Source organism: Xiphophorus maculatus, chromosome 17 (assembly GCF_002775205.1).
Source record: "Xiphophorus maculatus strain JP 163 A chromosome 17, X_maculatus-5.0-male, whole genome shotgun sequence".
Classification (NCBI taxonomy): domain Eukaryota; kingdom Metazoa; phylum Chordata; class Actinopteri; order Cyprinodontiformes; family Poeciliidae; genus Xiphophorus; species Xiphophorus maculatus.
The window spans coordinates 12,439,975-12,459,348 of NC_036459.1; the positions used below are offsets into that span (position 1 = coordinate 12,439,975).

The 19,374-nt window shown below is 39.5% G+C and overlaps 1 protein-coding gene across 1 annotated transcript; it reads left to right on the top strand.

Moving 5' to 3' along the window:
- Positions 1 to 4,153: 4,153 nt before the first annotated feature.
- LOC102232530 (prosaposin receptor GPR37-like) lies at positions 4,154 to 17,893 on the top strand. Its single transcript, XM_005799082.2, has 2 exons — positions 4,154 to 5,651; positions 16,624 to 17,893. The coding sequence occupies exons 1-2, from the start codon at positions 4,671 to 4,673 to the stop codon at positions 17,437 to 17,439; spliced, it is 1,797 nt and encodes a 598-aa protein (XP_005799139.1). The 5' UTR covers positions 4,154 to 4,670; the 3' UTR covers positions 17,440 to 17,893.
- Positions 17,894 to 19,374: the final 1,481 nt, after the last annotated feature.

Sequence of the window (19,374 nt, forward strand, 5' to 3'; positions counted from 1 at the left end):
TTAAGATACAGAAAAAATTTAAATATAAGGGTCACTGCAAGGGAAAAGTATGCTTAAAGATCGTCGGTAAGATCTTTTTCCTCTGAAGAACATGTTAGCAGTGTGCTAAAAACACTAGATGGCAATATTGGATCAACAAGCGGCAGCGTGCTCAGAAACAGCTTACACCACCTTTCAGCCTAGCAGGAGTGATGCTAAGAGCCTCTTATGGTTTTCTGCTGACACCAGAGGATTTTAACATTATTCACCATAAAGAGATAAAGAGCTGTAACAGTGACTTCAGCAAAAACCTCTAGCAGCAACAGCCCATTGTGTTGCCCTGTAAACAGAGAAACAGACAATCGTAAAATCTGTCTTTTAACAAAGTGGATAAAAGGATTACAAAGCACTAAAGAAATGAATGATTTTCACTAACTTCTGTAGTATGTCGAATACAACATAATGACTATTAGTCTTTCTACCACAGTTTCACCTGAAAAGACTGCTCTTCTTAATTGTAGCTGTACGTTATGAGCCATTTCCCACTGGGGTGAACCAAATTAAATTGTTGCAATGGGGCAAAAGGGCTGTAAAAATCTCCAGCTAATACTAAATCATGTGGAGAATGGTTCCCTGCTATAAAAGAAATAACTTCAACAAGGTGTAAATAATTCATGGATGTCTAACACAGTACTCAGCTTGAATAAAATGTAATGTTTTTCTCAATTAAACCAAAGATTTGATTTATCCTGGGCTTGGTGTCAATTTTGGCCAGGATGGAACATTTTAACATGTAATGGCATGATTAAAAGTAACTCAAACACTCATCGTCTCTCTATTGATGAAAAGTGTTTTCGTTTTGATGTTGGACATCTGTTTGGAGATTCCCAGCAGGTAAAGTTAACTGGAACAGCCTTTGAAGTTCTCCATCTAACCTAAAAAGTCAGAGGAACATCATAAGCCTCAACTTTAAAATCCAAAGATGCCCGTTTTGACAAGTTGTTTGTGACTGAATGTGTATAATTTATTATGCACAGAGCACAACATAATAAATATCCATGAAATACATGAAATGTTTATGGCCTGGAGGTGTTCTTCAGGCTGTGCTTATGCCTCACTAAACTCAAGATTTTTTAACATGTGTGTATCCTGATGTCCTGTTGTGCATGAAAGCACTTCCTCCCTTTTTTATGTCATGTGTTCACACACATGGCTTGTGCCCTTTAAAGTCCCTTTGCGTTTAAACCATTTAGTTATTCCACGCATGAGTACGTCTGAGAGAGAAGCTCTTCTTTTTTATCTCTACCCACACACGCCAAATCGCAGTCTCTGTGGACCACATTCACAATAGACATGATAATTACATGTGAAGTGTTGCCCTGTTCTTTTTCCAAATGATTAAAATGCTTCTGTGAGTTGCAGTTGTTGTATTCAAGGTCACATACACAGCTCTATGTGAAGTGTGTAAAAACGCTGAACATTTACTGTCAAATTAGCTTGGCCAGAATTTTCATACAATTAAGTGCCAAAATGGTAAAAACAATAAATCCTAATATAACTACAGCTCCATAAAAAAGCATTCACATCCTTAAACATTTTGTTTTCCTGTTCCATCATCAAGCACATTTTAATATGAAACAAAGATAACCTAAGTAAACACAAAGTGCAGTTTTCAAATGAGAAAAAGGTATTGAAGTTACCATGGCCTTACATAAACTGCCCTTTTTATATATAAAATAATTTACAAGAATAAACATTCTATTTTTTTTTTTCATTACATGCTATCAATAGCCTGTTGGACCTATTTAATCTGCAATTCAAAATGCAACCTTGGAAGAATGCCTGCAAATCTCATGACTCCTACGCTGTATGTTTAACTCTACCTTCTCTTACCTTGCCATTTGAACTAAACTCATCTGAGCCAAAATAAGGAATTAACTGTGCTTCTGGTGTTTTTTTCCATCACTGAAAAACCAAGGTAAAAATACAGATATCATCATAAGCTGCTCAAGTAATCCAACATACTGACTATGGATTATCTCCACATGGTGAAACTTGGCATTATTTGGATATTTGTGAGCTGCAGGGGGTTCGATTCCCTGACTGGAGTTGGCTCCATCACCTTTTTGATGTAGAAGGTCACCAGCGAGATGTCCATTTCTGTCTGCCAATATGCTGCGCTACTAGGAGAATTATAATGTACAAATCCACCGTTAAACTGAAGCAACTGGGAAAAGTACCTTTTATGGTGTATAAATGAAATGTACTCCACTGTGCAGCCATTTAGGTCGGAAAGTGTGTGTTCCTTTACTCCACAGGAGTACAATGTATGTGGTCTTATCCTCCAGCAGTGAGTCCATTTAAAGTACTTAAAGCACTTGACAGATAATAATGCTCACTTCATTTAGCCTCGAGAGGTCTGCTGAACTATTGACTGACCGCTGGACATACTTAATGATAGGTTGTGGCTACAGATGTCCATTTCCTGAAGTGTTTTTTTGTTTAAAGTAACCACATTTCCCTATATACTTCATAGTAACCCTCTTCATCACACTGACCACTTGATAGAGCAACTCAGATATTATCTATGTCTTGCTTTCACTTGCCTGCTTACATTATTTCTTAAAAAGTAAGAGACATGGGTGAAAGTCAATGTAACATTCTGCATCTCAGATCTGTGTGGCAGACCAATGGCTTCAGGGAATTATTACTGTCATAATTTATCAGCAAAATGCTTAGAATATACCTAAATGTTAAAGTAATATCTAAATAAATACCAGAATCAAAATTGCATAGCAGGAGTACTGAACATCATAGTGCTTTGATTAGCCTCAACTACCGTCCCGACATACAAGTCATCAATTGACATGGACACATAATGACGAAGTGACATCACTCAGTATGGATAGAAAACAATAGGCAGGATCTCTTAAGAAAATCTCCACTGATTATGACAAGTTGTTGAATTCACAAAGCAATCCCAGACCATCACACTAACACCAACATGTTTGACACTAGTTATGACTTTCTTCTTCTGAAATGCTGTGTTGATTTATACAGGATGTAGAAGGACACAGGTCTTTATAGTTTTCACCATGAAACCCAGTGTGGGTTCCATTCAAAGGCTAGTTTTGATTCTGTGTCTCATATGGGAATTAAATCACTCACTTTTCAGTTTTCAGTTACTAAAACGCGTCACAGCTTTCCTGATCATCTGAAACTGACACTACAAGACAAACTCGAAGAATCTATTTTTAGATAACCTTCATGGTATTGAGGCAGCAAGATATTATTACCAATATAAATGTTTCCTCTCACATTTTTAGGTTTAGCCTCTTGGATGCTATTCAGGGGTATTTTTGAAAGTCTCTCACCAAAGGATTAATGGTTTCAGAAAAACTGTGATAAGGTTATTGATTGGCTTCAGGTACAATATGACCCATCCAGTTATTGATGCTTGAAGCAGAAATCTCCACAGTCAACGTCAATATTGCCTGGAGTTGAGTGGGATTAGCTCAGACAACAACTTAAGATCACTTTTGGTAAAGGTTTTGCTCAAAGCAAGTCATTTTGAGGATGTGGAGACAAAAGTAAGAGACAAAGTAAGGGAGTTGAAGGCCATAATATTGGAAGGTATAATGCTTTTCAAAAACTGTTTAAACTGCTTGAGTTTTTCAGGACTTTTCACATTACATCCAAATTTCTGGGGTATTCCAAATGGAAGAATAATTATGAAGTGCAAGAAAAAGATGTGTGGTTTTCAAATGATCAATTTATACAAAAGAAAATTTACTGCAACACTCCTAGATAAAATGAGTGTTGGACTGAAGGGGAGGGAAAACATGTCTCATCTTACTTATTTTTATTGCTAATTATGCACCACTTTGTGTAAGTCTATCGAATAAAATCTCAACAAAATGCATTGACGTTTGAAGATGGAACATGACAAAATGTTAAAGATTGAGGGGTTCAAATGCATTTCATTAAGTTCACTCGCTGCTTTTGTTCCGCCAAAAATTAATGCTGTGTACCTAAATTGTGCTCAATTTGTGTCACAGCGCCGCCTGTGCGTAAAAGAGACTACAGTTAAAAAAAAAAAAAAAAAAAAAAAAAAGAACGGGTAATGTATTTATTAGCACGTCTTGCCGGGCGTGGCATGCCCCTCTCTGCCGGAGGGGAGGAGGCAACAGCCGTAGTGTGCTCCGGGGCTGCTGGATGCTCCGTGATGGATGAGGGATGACAGATCGGGGTTAGCCGCCAGGGGAGTCCATTTTCCTGCAGCACACGGTCCTATACCAGGACAGAAAACGAAGGAAGGAAGATAAGGAGAGCACATCAACCGCTCCCCCCTCTCTCTTTTCCTCTTGTTTCACTCTCCCTCCTCTCCAGTGCATCACAGTCTAGCGGGCTTTACACACTGACTGCACCGCATTGACGCTGCTGCTGCCGACCCAACCCAGCGAACTAACACTCAGATAGAAGCACAACTGGAAAATAAATGTTGTAGAGCGAGGGCTTGGAAATGCATCATTCTGCAACATTTGTTGACTCCCTTCTGGATCAGACAATCTCAACTCTTTGAAAGCTGACGGAGACACAGCGCTTTTGGGATATTTTTGCAGCGGGGTTTGCAGACGCAGCTCATCATGAGGATGGACTAAAGCTGCGCTCGGTGATACAACTCCTGGATCATGCAGGTTCTGCAGCCTTGGACGTTAGTTATAATACTCGCCCATGCACATGTGTTGTTATCCCTGAAAAACAGTAATGCAGGAACTGGGAGCCAAGACGACAGTAACAGCGGCGGCTACTCTGGCAGGACTTTCCACGGTCCGCCCCGGGAGAGCCGCCAAAACAAAGCCCGAGACCGCGCGCTCTTCCCGGGATACGCTACAGGTGCGACCCTTAACTCCACTCGACCGTGGAAGAGGGTGGCAGCGGGGGAAACGAGGCGAGGCGGACACGCTAAACGCGACTTCAATAGGAGCGTGACACCCGTGGAGGATCCTGGCGGGTTGTCCCACTGGGACACGACGCGCCACCATAATAAGAGGATAAAGTTGAATGGTGCAGGGACGCCGGCAGGTGGACACTACAATGCGGCTAAGCTTCCTTCAATGGCTCGGGAAGACGGAGGAGGGGTGTCGGAGGAGGGTGAGAAGCACCAGAGAGGCTCAAAGGCAGGAAAGAGGTGGAGAAACAAGCAGAACAGAAGCGCTGTGGTTATGCCTCCGTGGGAACCCGTCCCCAAACCGGTGGCTCTCACCTCCACCGACCTCCCGTTTGACATCCTCACCAGGAGGCCAGAGTTTTTCACCCTCAGGGAGGACAACCCGTGGGATGCCACACCGATCACCCCTCCTGGCTCCCCGGATTTTGGAGACGAGATCAAGAACCCGTTCTACCCAGTGACGACCGAAACTTTTGGCGCTTACGCGATCACATGCGTATCCGGCGTAATTTTCCTGGTGGGCATAGCGGGCAACATCGCTATCCTGTGCATCGTGTGCCAGAACTACTACATGAAAAGCATCTCCAACTCTCTGTTGGCCAACCTGGCCGTGTGGGATTTTGTGCTCATCTTCTTCTGCCTCCCCATGGTGGTTTTCCATGAGCTCACGAAGTCATGGTTGTTGGGGGAGTTTACCTGCAGAGTGGTGCCATACGTGGAGGTAATTCTGTTCATTTTGGGGATTTTTTGTGATTCTATTGAGTTAAGAGGCAATCAGTGTCATTTCTAATTGACACCACACTTCTAAAGTAACAAATCAGAAATTTGGTCTTTCAGAGTGTTCCCTCTTGCTTTGCATGTTCATATAATTCAAGTTTCAAAGAGGTTTCAGTTACAGAAGGCTCCAAATATTTAAATGCTCTCCATCTACGAACTAGAGAGATGCTTCAGGTGAGCTGTTTACTGTTTTTTACAACATGTCCTTTGTGAGCTCACCTCCTCCAGTTACACCAGTGTCAAATTTAATGCCTTTTGTACAAACCAGGTGCTTTCTTCCCAGAGGCAAAAACCTTATTTTTAATAGCTCCCATCATATGAAAGTTGGGACAAAGGTTTGAAACTCATTTAAAAGATGAACACATTATGGCTGAAAATGTCCCAAACATACATAAATACAGGTTTGGGAATGGATAAGAGGTTAAAATTGCGCTTTAGTCACAACCGTTTTTAAGTACTACCAGGCTTAGAGAACTGAAAAAGTAGTTGTACTTATAAAGTCCTGTTTAAAAATGTTTGGCAGCATACTTGTACTTTGAGACCCTAGCATTTACTGATGTAAAAAAGTTTGAGAATCTGTGCTCTAGAAATCAAATTTACAATATAATTTATTGCCATTTTGCTGTTGCTCATCATTCAATATGCAGAGATTTATTTTTCACAATTTTTTGACTATGCAATATTAATAAGCACTTACTGGCATTTAATAAGGTTTAGCAAACCCCTTGGTATTACATATGTTTTAATTATTGTTAGATCAGAGACTGATACTATGACTGCATTGTCTTTCAACAACCTCCTGACACGCTTCCAGGACAGTCTGTTTAATGCAGTACATGTGTTTGTAAATGAACGGAGCTTATTTGTCTCCACCCTTTTTATTTCATGGGAAGATGAAATCATCACAGGACATACACATGGTCAGATCCCGATTTATTTGAGGGCATGTGCATGCATGTGTAAAAACAGACTAATATAACCTAAAGCTATTACCTTCAGTGGGGACTGACTTCATTCTTCTCCTAACAAAACAAAGTTACTGATGTCGGCATCGACATTTGGAGAGAAGACACGTGTAACAATAGACACAAGCAACAAGCATGTCTATATGAAATAAGTAGACTGCTTGAGCCTCCGCCGAGAGTGGAGGTTCCCTGTGGTGTCGTCTTTGGTAAACCTAAGACCAGTGGAGGGTGGAATTTTTTCAGCCCCAAAGAGAAAGTAATCGTCTGCTGTGAGGTGCGAGCAAACACAGCTGTAAAACTGTAGGAAAACTGAACAAAATCAAAAATTTGGGAAACAGCCATCTTGCATTATCTGTGGTATGCTTTGCGGCTGCTTTTTCCAGACAGCTCGTCTTGGCTGTTACGCTTGAAACTGATAACTGAGCCAAAACTAATCGGCAATAATTGGAGTTTTTGCAATTGGCATTTATGGGAAAGAGATCAGTAACAAAAGGCCAAGTAAAAAAAAAAAAAAAAGTAAAATGAGTGTTAGTGTTATGGAAGTGAAGAAAAGTTATTCAAAAAAGTAAACTAAAAATATTGGCCTATCACTAAATGATTTGAAACTGTCCTTTTATTTTCAAAGTAGAGATGTACTCATAGAGCTTTGCCTGTCCGATACCTTTTGGTTTTCTTAACAGCTTAACCTGATAACTCAAATTTTGACTCTCTCCAAAGTCTAAGAACTATCATCTATTACAATCAGAATGTGCTACAACTTCATTTTTAGTAGTTTTTAGTCTGACAGAAAATGAAGTTGGAAGATTTACAAAACTTGCAATATGGTAATAACTGCAAGACATAATTGCAAATTAATGCATAATTTGATTTATGCATCAAATTTACAACTGTACTGTTTTTCCTTAACCATTAGTTGTTTCAAGTGACTCACTGTTGATTCCTTATTAGCTTGTTTAAAGTATTAAGAGTTTAACAAAAACAGCTACAACAGTTAACCATGTTCATAATATTAGCAACAAAAAGATTTTTTGTGTTAAGAGTTGGTTATTTGTATGTTATAGTCTTGCAAAGCTTAAAAACATAACACGCATTGGCTGTTATGGTTTTATGTGGAGCTACAAGTTCACATGCTAAACACGGTGATACGTTTGCGGCAGATCAGCACTTTTGGAGTCAACACGTTTCCAGCCTAAGATTTGACTTAACATGTGAGGTTGACAGTTCCATATCAGAGCATTAGGAATGATTTTTGACTGCTTCAGACCTTCCCTTTTTGATATTTTCTCTCCTCATCCATGCTGTCCACGCTATTTATCTGACTAGCTTAGCCTACTCACCTCTCTGACTGCAGTACACAAACAGACATGTACATGACTATCTGACCCACAGGCAATGATGTGCAGGGGTTCGAACCATCAATCTACCGCTCACAAGACGGACTCCTACCTTCCTTTATTCACATGTTATCTACAAATAAAGGAGAAAAAAAATTCAGTCTTTGTGCCATTCCTTAAACCTTGATGTTCTTTTGTTTTGTTTGACGCTCTCTTGCCTTCCAATTTCACTGCTTTAGGCATCTGCTGGTGCTTGCGATATTATGCTAACACTTTGTGAGCTTTTAATGATTGGCTACTTTTGATCTGTACTTGTGATGGTACTTCAGGAGCTGAGGCCAGATTAATTTTGCTGAGTCTATTGGTCTGATTGACCAAGCAATGCCTTGAGCTTCTCTTAGACCCTATTTTTCATCTTAGAATTCAGTCATTTTGATTTTGCTGTGTGATGCACTTATATGAAAAGGATTAAGTGTGCTCACATGTTGTGTACTTCCTCAGTTACAGCCCCCCACCTCCACTTCCCAGCTGCTCCTGACAGACCCAGTTGTAAGAGGTGGAGCTGAATAGCTGGAACAAAAGAAGCTCCATATGTTTTAGGGAAACGTCATTTGCAGAAAAATCCTGAACATCTTTGTTGAAGAGGCTGCTGTCATCTATGCCTCATCATGAAGGTTGTGTGGCGACAGATAATAAGGAGAGGGTGGAGAGCTTTGAGTAAATACAGATTTCAATGTTTTTGCACAAAATTCTGGAACAACTCTGTTTTAAAACTTCAAAACAATACTGTAAATGACATGGATCATTGTGGAGCATTCCTGCTACGGCAGTAAGTGTAGCTAACCTGTCGCCATATCTCCACTAGGGCTGCACAGCAAATGGCAATTATGTCAGAATTGCAATATCACTGTGTGCATAATGCAAAGGTCTGTTTGGAATCTAATAAAAGTAGAATAATATATTTCCAAGTGGTATGAACTTCCAGTTTACATGGTAATGTAATATTTAGCCAACTGAACAATCACAGCAGTAGATCCTCACACCAGTCACAAATGACATTGACCAGAATGCTGAAGGTCACAGTGTTGGAAGAGAGAAACAAAGAAAATAGGTACTTATTCCACCCCAATATCGTTGCAATATTTCTCATTGTTACGATTACAATATTATCTAGTATAGTGCTCCTCTATTATAGGTATTTTAGTATCGTAGCTCAGGGGATTGGATGTTTTTTTTTTTATTTTGAAGGCATTACAAGCAGCTAGGTTAGATCATAATTTTAGGAGTAATAATACACCTTGCAATTTACAATTTCCAGCAGCTTCCATGTATTTTGGGGGGATTTATAAGAGATTAACACAATGTGATGCAGAATTGCAAAACAGAAGGAAAATGATATACATTTTCTGACTAATACAAATCTAGAAAGAACTTTCAGCCCCTCTACTAATATACCTCTCAATAAAATCCTATGAATCATCATATTAAAGACTTTTCCATGCAAGGCTGTATTTGGTCATTCTCCCTAGTTTTTTGTTTTGTTTTTAATGTGGGCAGTCCGTTTCCCCCTCCAGCTTCTGCTGCTCAGAGGTGCTTGCCACCTGTCCCAGAGTCATGAGCATGGTAAAAGCTAGGAGTAAAGAAAAAAGAGGGAACTATTGATTTGTAAAGGAGAAGAAAGAGAGGTGGTTAGGGTCTCATAGAAGCACACAGGCAGCCAGAGGTAGATTCATATAAAGCGTTGAAATTGTTAGTAATGGCAGGACATACATCACCTTGACAGTCACTACTTTCAATGTGCACCGGCACACAAACTCGAAGCAACTGAATCAAAATCACAAGTTCAATCTTATGGTGTTACTGTGTAATGAATCAGTATATTAAGCCACTACAAAGAGCTCAGATGCTGTTATAATATTCCTCATGCTTTTATGTTTAAAGAATAACTCCATAGTGAATGAAATTACTTTTGCTAGGCCCTGATAGGTAATCATCTTCACGGAATTAATCTTTACTTATGTCTTAATCTTACACAGGCACACAAACAGTCTAACACACAAACTCAAAGTCAGTAGAGTGTCCTCATCCTCCAGATGGATGGGATCGCCTTCTCACTGATCACTGCCCGAGGATTTTCTCCCCTCAGACGCCCTCCCTGCTCTCTTTGCATCAGCTATCTGTGATTAGAAACAACCCTCAGGGGGGACGGTACACAGATCCACGCACTTAAAGCCAATCAGAGACCATGTGGCCACACACAGACACAGGATGCTAAATATATGTACTGATAAAGATAAAACATACACCCAATGTTGTATGAAGGCACCCATCCTCTATTCAATTTCAGCTAGTCCATGAGAACATGACTGATGGTTAATGGTTTTAATTATTCATATATGTAATTAGCAGCTCTGCATTATCTATAATTCATGATGGTTCATTCAGTTAGTTCTTTGTCTATGGATGAGCAGATACTGTGTTTCTATGTGTTGTAACAAGATCAGACAACAGCTTGCAGTAAAGTTTGGGTCTGCTGTTGGGTGCAATTAACCAAACTGATAATTATCCATGTAAGCCTGAAATATTTATTAGATCATTGCCATTATGGAGTGGTAGGTCAACAGAAACATTAGCATATGGCAGGTCTTTGTAGACTTCAACATATTCTGTAATGTCATTGCGGCAGCACAAGACCTTACAACACTCCCAGGCAGAAATCAATGACCTGGAATGGGAGTCCTCCAGTAGACACTTTATGCTGAGAGGAAAATGTGATTTTTTTTTTATGTCTAGAGGAAATCTGCCATAGGTTAGGACATAACTTAATGGGAGGAGAAAGTATTGGGAAAAATAGCTCCAAACACATTGTAGCATATTGGAGCAAAAGCAATGAAATACAGCATTGTTGCTTTTAATTCAATGAAAGGAGCACTTATGGTACTGATGTGTCAGTCTATGGATCTTTGTATGTTTACTTGCACAAAAGCAGTATTGATTTCCTCCATTTGCCGTCAGTTTTTTTTCTTTTCAGTTCTCTTGAAAAACCCCTGATAAAATCTCAATTTATAGAGCAAGTTAACAGAATGGAGTTAAATCGTAAATCCATTCTGGGCTCGCATTCGTAAACAGCACAAAAACACTTTATATCTCAAAGCCGACATATACATAATGTTCTGACTCATAATTAATATGCATCCACAACAACTGAACCAATCTATGTACTAGGGAGGGTTAAAAAAACAGTGTAATTGCCTGCTGATTGTAATAGTCAAGTTGTACTAAAGTTTGAAAAAGTGGTTCTCTAAACACTTTTTGATGGGTTCAAACTTTTACAAGACCAGAGTTTTCACAAGCTGTATAGAGTAAGTAAAAAAAGGTCATGTTATTCCAATATGTTTTTGTTGCTTGCAAGAAAGAAAACTTCCAGTCAGGAAAAACACAGAGTCATCAAGCTGCCCACTATTCTTGGTATGGTAGGGCTACTTCAAAGCTACATTTGGCAGCAGGTATGTTAAGGAGCCAACTGCAGACTGTTGTTGGAAACATTGTCCTATCAAGCAAATCTCCTGTCCCACCACATCCCCAAACATGATTTGAAAATTTATTGAAACTTGATTTCTATCGGACATTGGACGTCAGTGTTATGGTAAAGAAACCATTTTGAGAGGACTTGTGACATGGTTTATTATTCTACTGAAACTAGTCATTAGTAGATAGGTACTCTGAGGTATTAGCAGAATGGAAAACATCAGCAAAACACTGACGCTAAAGTGGTGCTCAGTTGGGACTAAGCGTGCCAAGAAAATGTCAACATCACCCTGATAGATTGATGCTTTCATACTGATTAGAAAAAAATCTTACTCTACTATTTGTATGTTACAAACGGCAACCTTCAAATTTTCCAATCTGATATTCTGGGTGATCTTGTGTGAATTGTAGCCTCAGTTGTCTGTTCTGTGCAGACCGAAGTGATAACCAGTGATTTATTCTCTTATGTAGTTCAAATGTTTGAAGGCTGTCATATGATAGAATTGTCAGTCTGACATTTCCTCCACTCGAATGCATTTCTGTGGTAGAAGAGGGTTTTGCTTTTCAATAACAACCCACCGGAGATGCACAGTCCTAAATTAGCAAGACAAATTAGTCAACTGGATAGAATAGATGGGGCTCAAATGTAAGATCGATGTTTTATTCCATTCCAGAGAAGGATAGAGAATCAATCAGTGTTGCAAGAGACAATTTTTCATGCAAAACAGAATCTGTACCCACACTGGCTCATTTTGCCTATATGCATACACATATCTATTACACATAGGAGCATACACACACACCATTGTTTCAAAAACCCTAGCTTAAGACATTTAGGATGTCTGAAGTGAGACTAAATGAAAATAACATAATGGAAATATTTATATAGAACGTGATATATAGGGATCTGGTAATTGTAGCTGTTGATGTTGCATAAAACATGTTTGATGTAAGAGACTGCATGCCATAGCTGTCTGATGACTTCCTGCCTTAGATATACATTTATCGATATTCTTGTTTACCTATTTTCTACACTTCACTTCTGTTTTTCTTCCAACCAAACTTATAGATGGCTGGTGTCAAAGACTTGGGACTTGTGGTTGGAGTTATGGACTGCTGGAGCAGTCACTGGGTCATACTCTACTCTGAATAAGTGCAGCAGGTGAAATAACCTCTACTCTGCCTGCTCCATTACTTAAAGACTGTGGTTGTAGCTGGGCATTGTTTTTGATGTCAGCCCATACATCAACTGAGAGCACCCATTACCTCTGGCAGTGCCTGCAGTCAGGCTGTGGTCCACATTTGCTAAACCAATTTTTGCTAAGACTCAGTTTAAATCAAGACCTTTTGTACCACCAGCTCAAGTCCTTTAATTAAAGAGTTAATGGCCCATTATTAAAAATAGCACAGGTGGACAATCACTTGCTGTGCAAATAGAAAAATGAAACATAAAAAAATGTGTACTCATGATCAAAGGGTTTTTCATTACTAAAATATTTCTTTTTACCCATAAGTATTGTTTTAAAGTTATTCTCAAATGGATTGCTTGAATAATAAGTGATCTTTTCGCTCCAATTATTTTTTTATTATTGTTAGAAATAATGGGACTAAAGTCTTGAGGCCACCTGGCCTGTTTTCTCACCTGCAGGTAAAGCGAACATGACAGGGTCTGCTGTTGGGACCAAATGCCACATTAACATTGCTAATTATTCTCTAGATGTCATGACTTATTTCTCTCCTTCTGTCTCTCTGTATTGTCTAAAACTCACAGATGTGTTATTTTTTTCTGTCTTTGTTTGCCTCGTAAATTACTTTTGTCTTCTCCTTTCCCATTGTTTCTCAACCTCTCATTTGCATATGTCCCTGCACAAACAAACAGCTACGACACCTCACCAGCCGTGAGTCTTGGACAATCTCACTCCCTCATCTCCCCTCCAGTGCAAAGCTGTACTTGTTCTCCCTGCTCTTGCTTTCCAGTCTGACACACATGATCAAAGCTGGGTGCCTCGAGCCTCCATGGAAGCCTTTAAACCCAATCCAGACCTGTTCTCAGGCCATGAAATATTCAGCGTGTGCAAGTACCTGTGCATGTACACTGGATGGTTATTTGTGACTCAGAAGTGGGTCACACTAAACAATTTGAATTATTGCTTAATAATAAGCAATAATTATTGCTTATTAGCAATAATTATAAGCTATTATTATTGCTTACTAATAATTGTTATTATTATTGCTTATTAATTATTAATAATAAGCATGATTGATAATTGCGTATTATTAAGCAATAACAAGCAATTATTGCTTATTATTATTACTTATATTACATGTGCCAATAATAAGCAATAATTATTAAGCAAAGAATATTGCTTAATAATAAGCAATATTGCTACTTATTATAATAAGCAATAATATTGCTTATAATATTGATATTTTGTGACCTAAATTGTTTTGTGATTTTTGATATCACAAAAATTGTGATATCAATTTTTGATGTGATATTTCACATCAAAAATGTAAAATATACACATGTATTTTATAAATATAGAAGAAGGCATAACTGGTCAATGTACTGACCTGATGAAAGTAGATGGATACACAGTGTCCGTAAAAGGATCAACATTACCAGCAACAATGCACAGGTAGGCATTTAATAGTGCAACTGATGTGCCACAAACTGTCTCCCACACCATTATACCACCAACGATAACCTGACACATTGATATAAAGTAAACGGATCCTTGCTTTACAGCAACATCTGACCCTACTATAGCTAAGTATTATGGTGAATTATGACGATTAACCAAAAACTGATTTTAAATTAATTGTGTTTGTTATATGCTGAAAGTTTTTATGTACACCTGGTTTACATGTGTTATGGCTGTTAACCTTTGGTGCAGTCTGCTCTTATTAAATATGAGGATTTATGACCAAATTAAATTCACTTTGAAAAACCACTTGCTCCTGGTTGTTATTAGGTGTCAGAAAGGCCAACGTACACATGCTATATACTTTGTATCATATTTGAGAAACAAATTATATATACATTAATTGCCGTTTTTCTAACTGACCAATAAATGTGTGATTTTGTTTGACTCTTTGTAGAGTCAGTAGTATTTGAACAGAGCGAATGCTGCACTAAAGGACAGAGGAAAAAAAACGTAGATTTGATGCTTCTGAGAAAATAAATTTTCATAGGGGTAAGACTACATCATAAAATAGTATATTCTGTTTCCTGCAAATGCATTACATTTATTGCCACGTATTCCCAATTAAATAAACTCAAAATGCCACTACCACTTCACTGCTGGTGCTACACAGATTCAAGGGATGTATGTCTATTGCTCTAATAATGTGCAAAATGTTATCTGAAAGATGATAATAAAGAAGCACAGAAGCTTTTAAGTTTTTTTGAGGATTTAACCAGCCTGCAGAAAGACTGCCTCTTAGGTATTACGGAGTGATTTCATCCAAGGACCTTCGGCTTCAGAAAAAAAAACGACTACTCAGCTGGATTGAATGCTTTAAGTGGAATATTAACATGCATTAAATGAGGCCAATATGTCAAATGTAAACCTTTCAAGCTATGAAAAGATTATTTTCACAAAGCATAATGGCCTTTTTTCAGCAGACAAGAGTTACTAAATCCAGTCTTTCCTCAACAATTGAATGTGGACCCATATGATGTTTCAGGTGAACATTGCTCAAATAGATATTAGGGAATTTAAATTCTGCAACAGATCTAGACCTCATATTTTGTCCTGCATCCAGCCTACATAAGTAATTAACTTGGAACCATTTGGTAATTCGGTGGGAAGCAAAAACAAAACTTGTGGAGGTCAGCCTTTTAATAGGGAAACCCCATTCTTCTACAGTGGTTTGGTCTAGAAAAGTGCACCTTTCCACACTTGTCTTGACTTCAGCTAGCCTAAAAGATGGCTTAACGCCTTGACAATCTTGAGGTGTTTTGGAAAGTCCTCTCAGATACCTGTCTAACATATACCGTTGATTCATCTATTTATATATTTCAAGCATAAGAGTTGCAAGACAGTCTGACAAGTAATTACAGTCTCGGGTTCAGCGGTCACATTGATCGCAGTAAGAGCTGATGGCCCTGGAGCTTATGGGTGTTTTTTTTCCCCACTTACTCCTCAGAGTTCTGTATGGTTACCCTTCATTAGCCTGGTTAGGACCTTTGTGTCAGGGTGTGTGTGTGCATGTGTGTCCTGATGTGTGAAGGAGGCCTACTTACACTGAACATCTTGCAGAGCATGTACATCTATCTGTCCAGGAAGGATGTGTTTACAGCACCAAAGACTTGGCTCACCGGGGCCATCTGGGAATCTGGCTGCAGTAATTAAATTTGATACAAAAGACAGGATGGAGGGAGGGTTCTGTAAAAAGGAAAAGAGGTTTCTGAGATGGTAAAATGATCAAAATTAAAGGAGACACAAGTGTGAGACAAAAAAAATAAAGAAGGTAGGCAAAACAAGAGTGGTTGGAATACGTTTGGTGCTGAAAGGAAATGGTTCATTTCAGGACACAAATGCAGACCCACTTTAGCTGCTAACGAATTAATCCAACAGATGTTGAGGGAACTTGTGCAGTTGAAAGAGCTGGGATTTTGAATATGAAGAAACATTAGCAGCTTTATATACTTCATTTAATTTATTTTAAAATCTGTCACTTAGATGTACTTGAACATGCTATGATAATTAGAACTTAGGACCCACGTTTGTGCATCAGAAGCTGCTTCAAGCTGATGGTTCCTGTTCTGCTGTTAGATGGTAAAGGAATATTTTATAAACCCAGTTATTTCAGGAAATTAAATGTTTTATATAGTGTTCAGTGCTTTACTGAAATTGTAATAACACTTAAACTTGTTCACATTTTGTGACTGCAGCCAAGAACTTAATTTTATTACGCTGGGGTAAGTGATCAAAGTAATACATAATTATGATGAACTAGGTTATTGGGGTGATTTCATTTATATAAAGTTTATCCCAGGGTGGCTGTAAAGATTAACGGTTTGACATTCAATTCACCTTCAAACATTATTTTTAATACTAAACCTGCGTTTTTGTCTTTCCAGGTTGCCTCCTTGGGTGTGACTACCTTCACCCTTTGCGCACTCTGCATTGACCGCTTCCGTGCAGCCACAAATGTTCAGATGTACTACGAGATGATTGAGAACTGTACATCTACAACAGCCAAGCTAGCAGTCATCTGGATCGGTGCCCTCCTTTTGGCCCTTCCAGAGCTCCTCATTCGACAGCTTGTAGCAGACGATACAGGGCTCCCGGACGAGCCCCCAGTTGAACGCTGTATTATCAGGATATCCACATCCCTTCCTGATATGCTCTATGTGCTTGGCCTGACCTATGAGGGTGCTCGGCTTTGGTGGTGCTTTGGCTGCTACTTCTGCCTCCCGACTCTCTTCACCATTGGGTGCTCGCTGGTGACGGCACGCAAGATTCGGCACGCCGAGCAGGCCAGCGTTCGCAGCAATAAGAAGCAGATCAGGCTGGAGAGCCAGATGAACTGCACGGTTGTGGCTCTGGCAATTGTGTATGGTGCATGTGTGGTGCCCGAAAACATATGCAACATAGTATCTGCGTACATGGCGGCTGGTGTTCCAGAGCACACCATGTCCGTCCTGCATCTTCTCTCTCAGTTGTTGCTGTTCTGTCGGGCCGCCGTGACACCGGCGCTGCTGCTTCTGCTGTGTCGTCCATTAGGGAGGGCATTCCTGGACTGCTGCTGTTGTTGCTGCTGTAACCACGTACCCTCTTCAGCCACAGCCAGTGATGACAACGAGCACGAGTGCACTACTGAACTGGAGCTGTCGCCGTTCAGCACTATCCGCAGGGAACTGAGTAACTACACACCTGCTGGCTCCAACTGCTGAGCTGACAGCCCTGTTCAGGGAGGGAGATTTTACTGGCCTGTTTGTGGCTTCTGTTTCTTGTGCTTGGCTAGGAGAGATTTTGCCTTATCTAGTCTCCACGCATTTTGTAAATGAGCGCACAAATGAGGTTGGACACCAAAAATAAAAATCACCTTTAGCCAACGGCCCACAAGTCTCAACTTTTTAAAACTCTAACCTTTCACACTCACAGCCTTGGGTGCTATTCAAACAAGGACAATACATATTTTTAGCAATCCTGCCTGAAACCTTTAAGACTCACAAACCTCCACTCTGTAGGGCAGTTGTGCCCTAATGCAGCGGTCCCCAACCTTTTTAGTGGCGCGGACCGGTCAGCCCTTTGCAATTTTGCTGCGTAACGGGGGGGGGCAGTACTCCAATGTTGTTTTGTTACTCATTCTGCTGCAAGCTGGCTCAATTTTGACGCGCAAGACGTAACCGGTAAAATCCGATTTAGGATTTTCAAAATAAAAGATCCGGAAGTAGTTCATTATTTCTTGCGCGGCCCGGTACCAATTGGTCCGCGGCCTGGTGGTTGGGGACCACTGCCCTAATGTAAGGAGAAGTTGGCATGGCCCCCTTACCCTTCTGGTCCAGTTGTTCTGGAATTATCCTAGAAGCATATTTCCATCACCCACCAAATTGACTGATACCCCTAGAAATTGTATACACTCAATAACAGTTCAGTTCTGAAACAAAGAACTTTGGAGATTTTTGTAGCTTACTTTTCTTGAATCACATGTTTTCTTGCATTTCCCATCTTGAAAAGTTTCTAGGAGAAATTGCCATTTGTGTCATTCGCACTTGATCAAGCTCCTCAGACTGGAAAAGAAAATACAAAAAAAAAGATCACATTTAGTAATGGTTAATCATAACCAGGCCTTAGGTCGCACTTCAAAATCCAAACATATGAATCAGGAGCAAGAAACCAGAGTTAGCAAATTGTTGAAAATGCAAATATTAAAACCAATCACTTTAAAAGGTTAAATCTGTGCACAAATCTGGCTTTCACATCAGTCAAAACTTTAAAACATCATAAGACAGAGGATCCCAGACTTCTTAACCCAGATTATAGAATTTACCGATACTGACTACAACCCTTTAATATAATAAGACAACATCTGAAAAGAAATCCTACTGGAGATGTTTTCTATAAAGACCAGTGGAGTAGGCCTGGGGAGTTTCAGTTTGTGCAGTGTCGTCAAGCCTATGTGGGGATGCTGAAGCGGGCATCCCTCTTGTCTAAGGGGCCTTGTCTGTGTGATGATGACTGGGTCTTTCAACTGGACAATGCTGCAGTTGACAACACCCTTCTCACAAAAGACTTCTACCAGGATAACAACATTGCTCTTCTGGAGCATCCTGCATATTGAACTAACTTATGCAGAAAGGGAACTGATGCACAGCCTTTTGAGTTTCAAAACCATTTTCAATCATATGCCTTTTTTATCTTTCCTCTTGCTCTTGTTTCCTGTTTTGCATTTAAAGTTCAATTTATAACCTGATTGTGATCAGGGATTATGAAATGTGAATAGCCATAACTTTTTTCTCAGTATTGAAATTTTGATCAGGAATGTCTTTAAAGTAGCCAGATGTAACTTTTATAAAATCTGTTTGGTTTTTGTTTTTAGAATTTTGTTAAAAACTATAACTATGTTGTGATAGTATAATATGAGACTAATAGTCTGAAAAAAAAATCTATCACCTCTACCTTCTCCCTATGGTCTTCTGAACAAATACATCACTCAGTCAGAAACAACCAGTCAGAGCCAGAAGGAGGGTCTTAGCGCTGTTAATTTCCCTTGTTAATGCTGCTCACAACCTCCCCATTTTCTCTGCTAAGCTACAGCTGGTTCACCACAACAGAGCCTGAAGAATGCTTAGGATACCTCCCATGGTCACCGATGTCGGCGGATA

What these genes read in the sequence shown, in the direction of transcription:
- LOC102232530 (XM_005799082.2), top strand. Translation starts at nt 4,671, where the DNA reads ATGCAGGTTCTGCAGCCTTGGACGTTAGTTATAATACTCGCCCATGCA. An exon ending in GAGTGGTGCCATACGTGGAG is followed by an intron (nt 5,652 to 16,623) that starts GTAATTCTGTTC and finishes TTGTCTTTCCAG; the next exon opens with GTTGCCTCCTTGGGTGTGAC.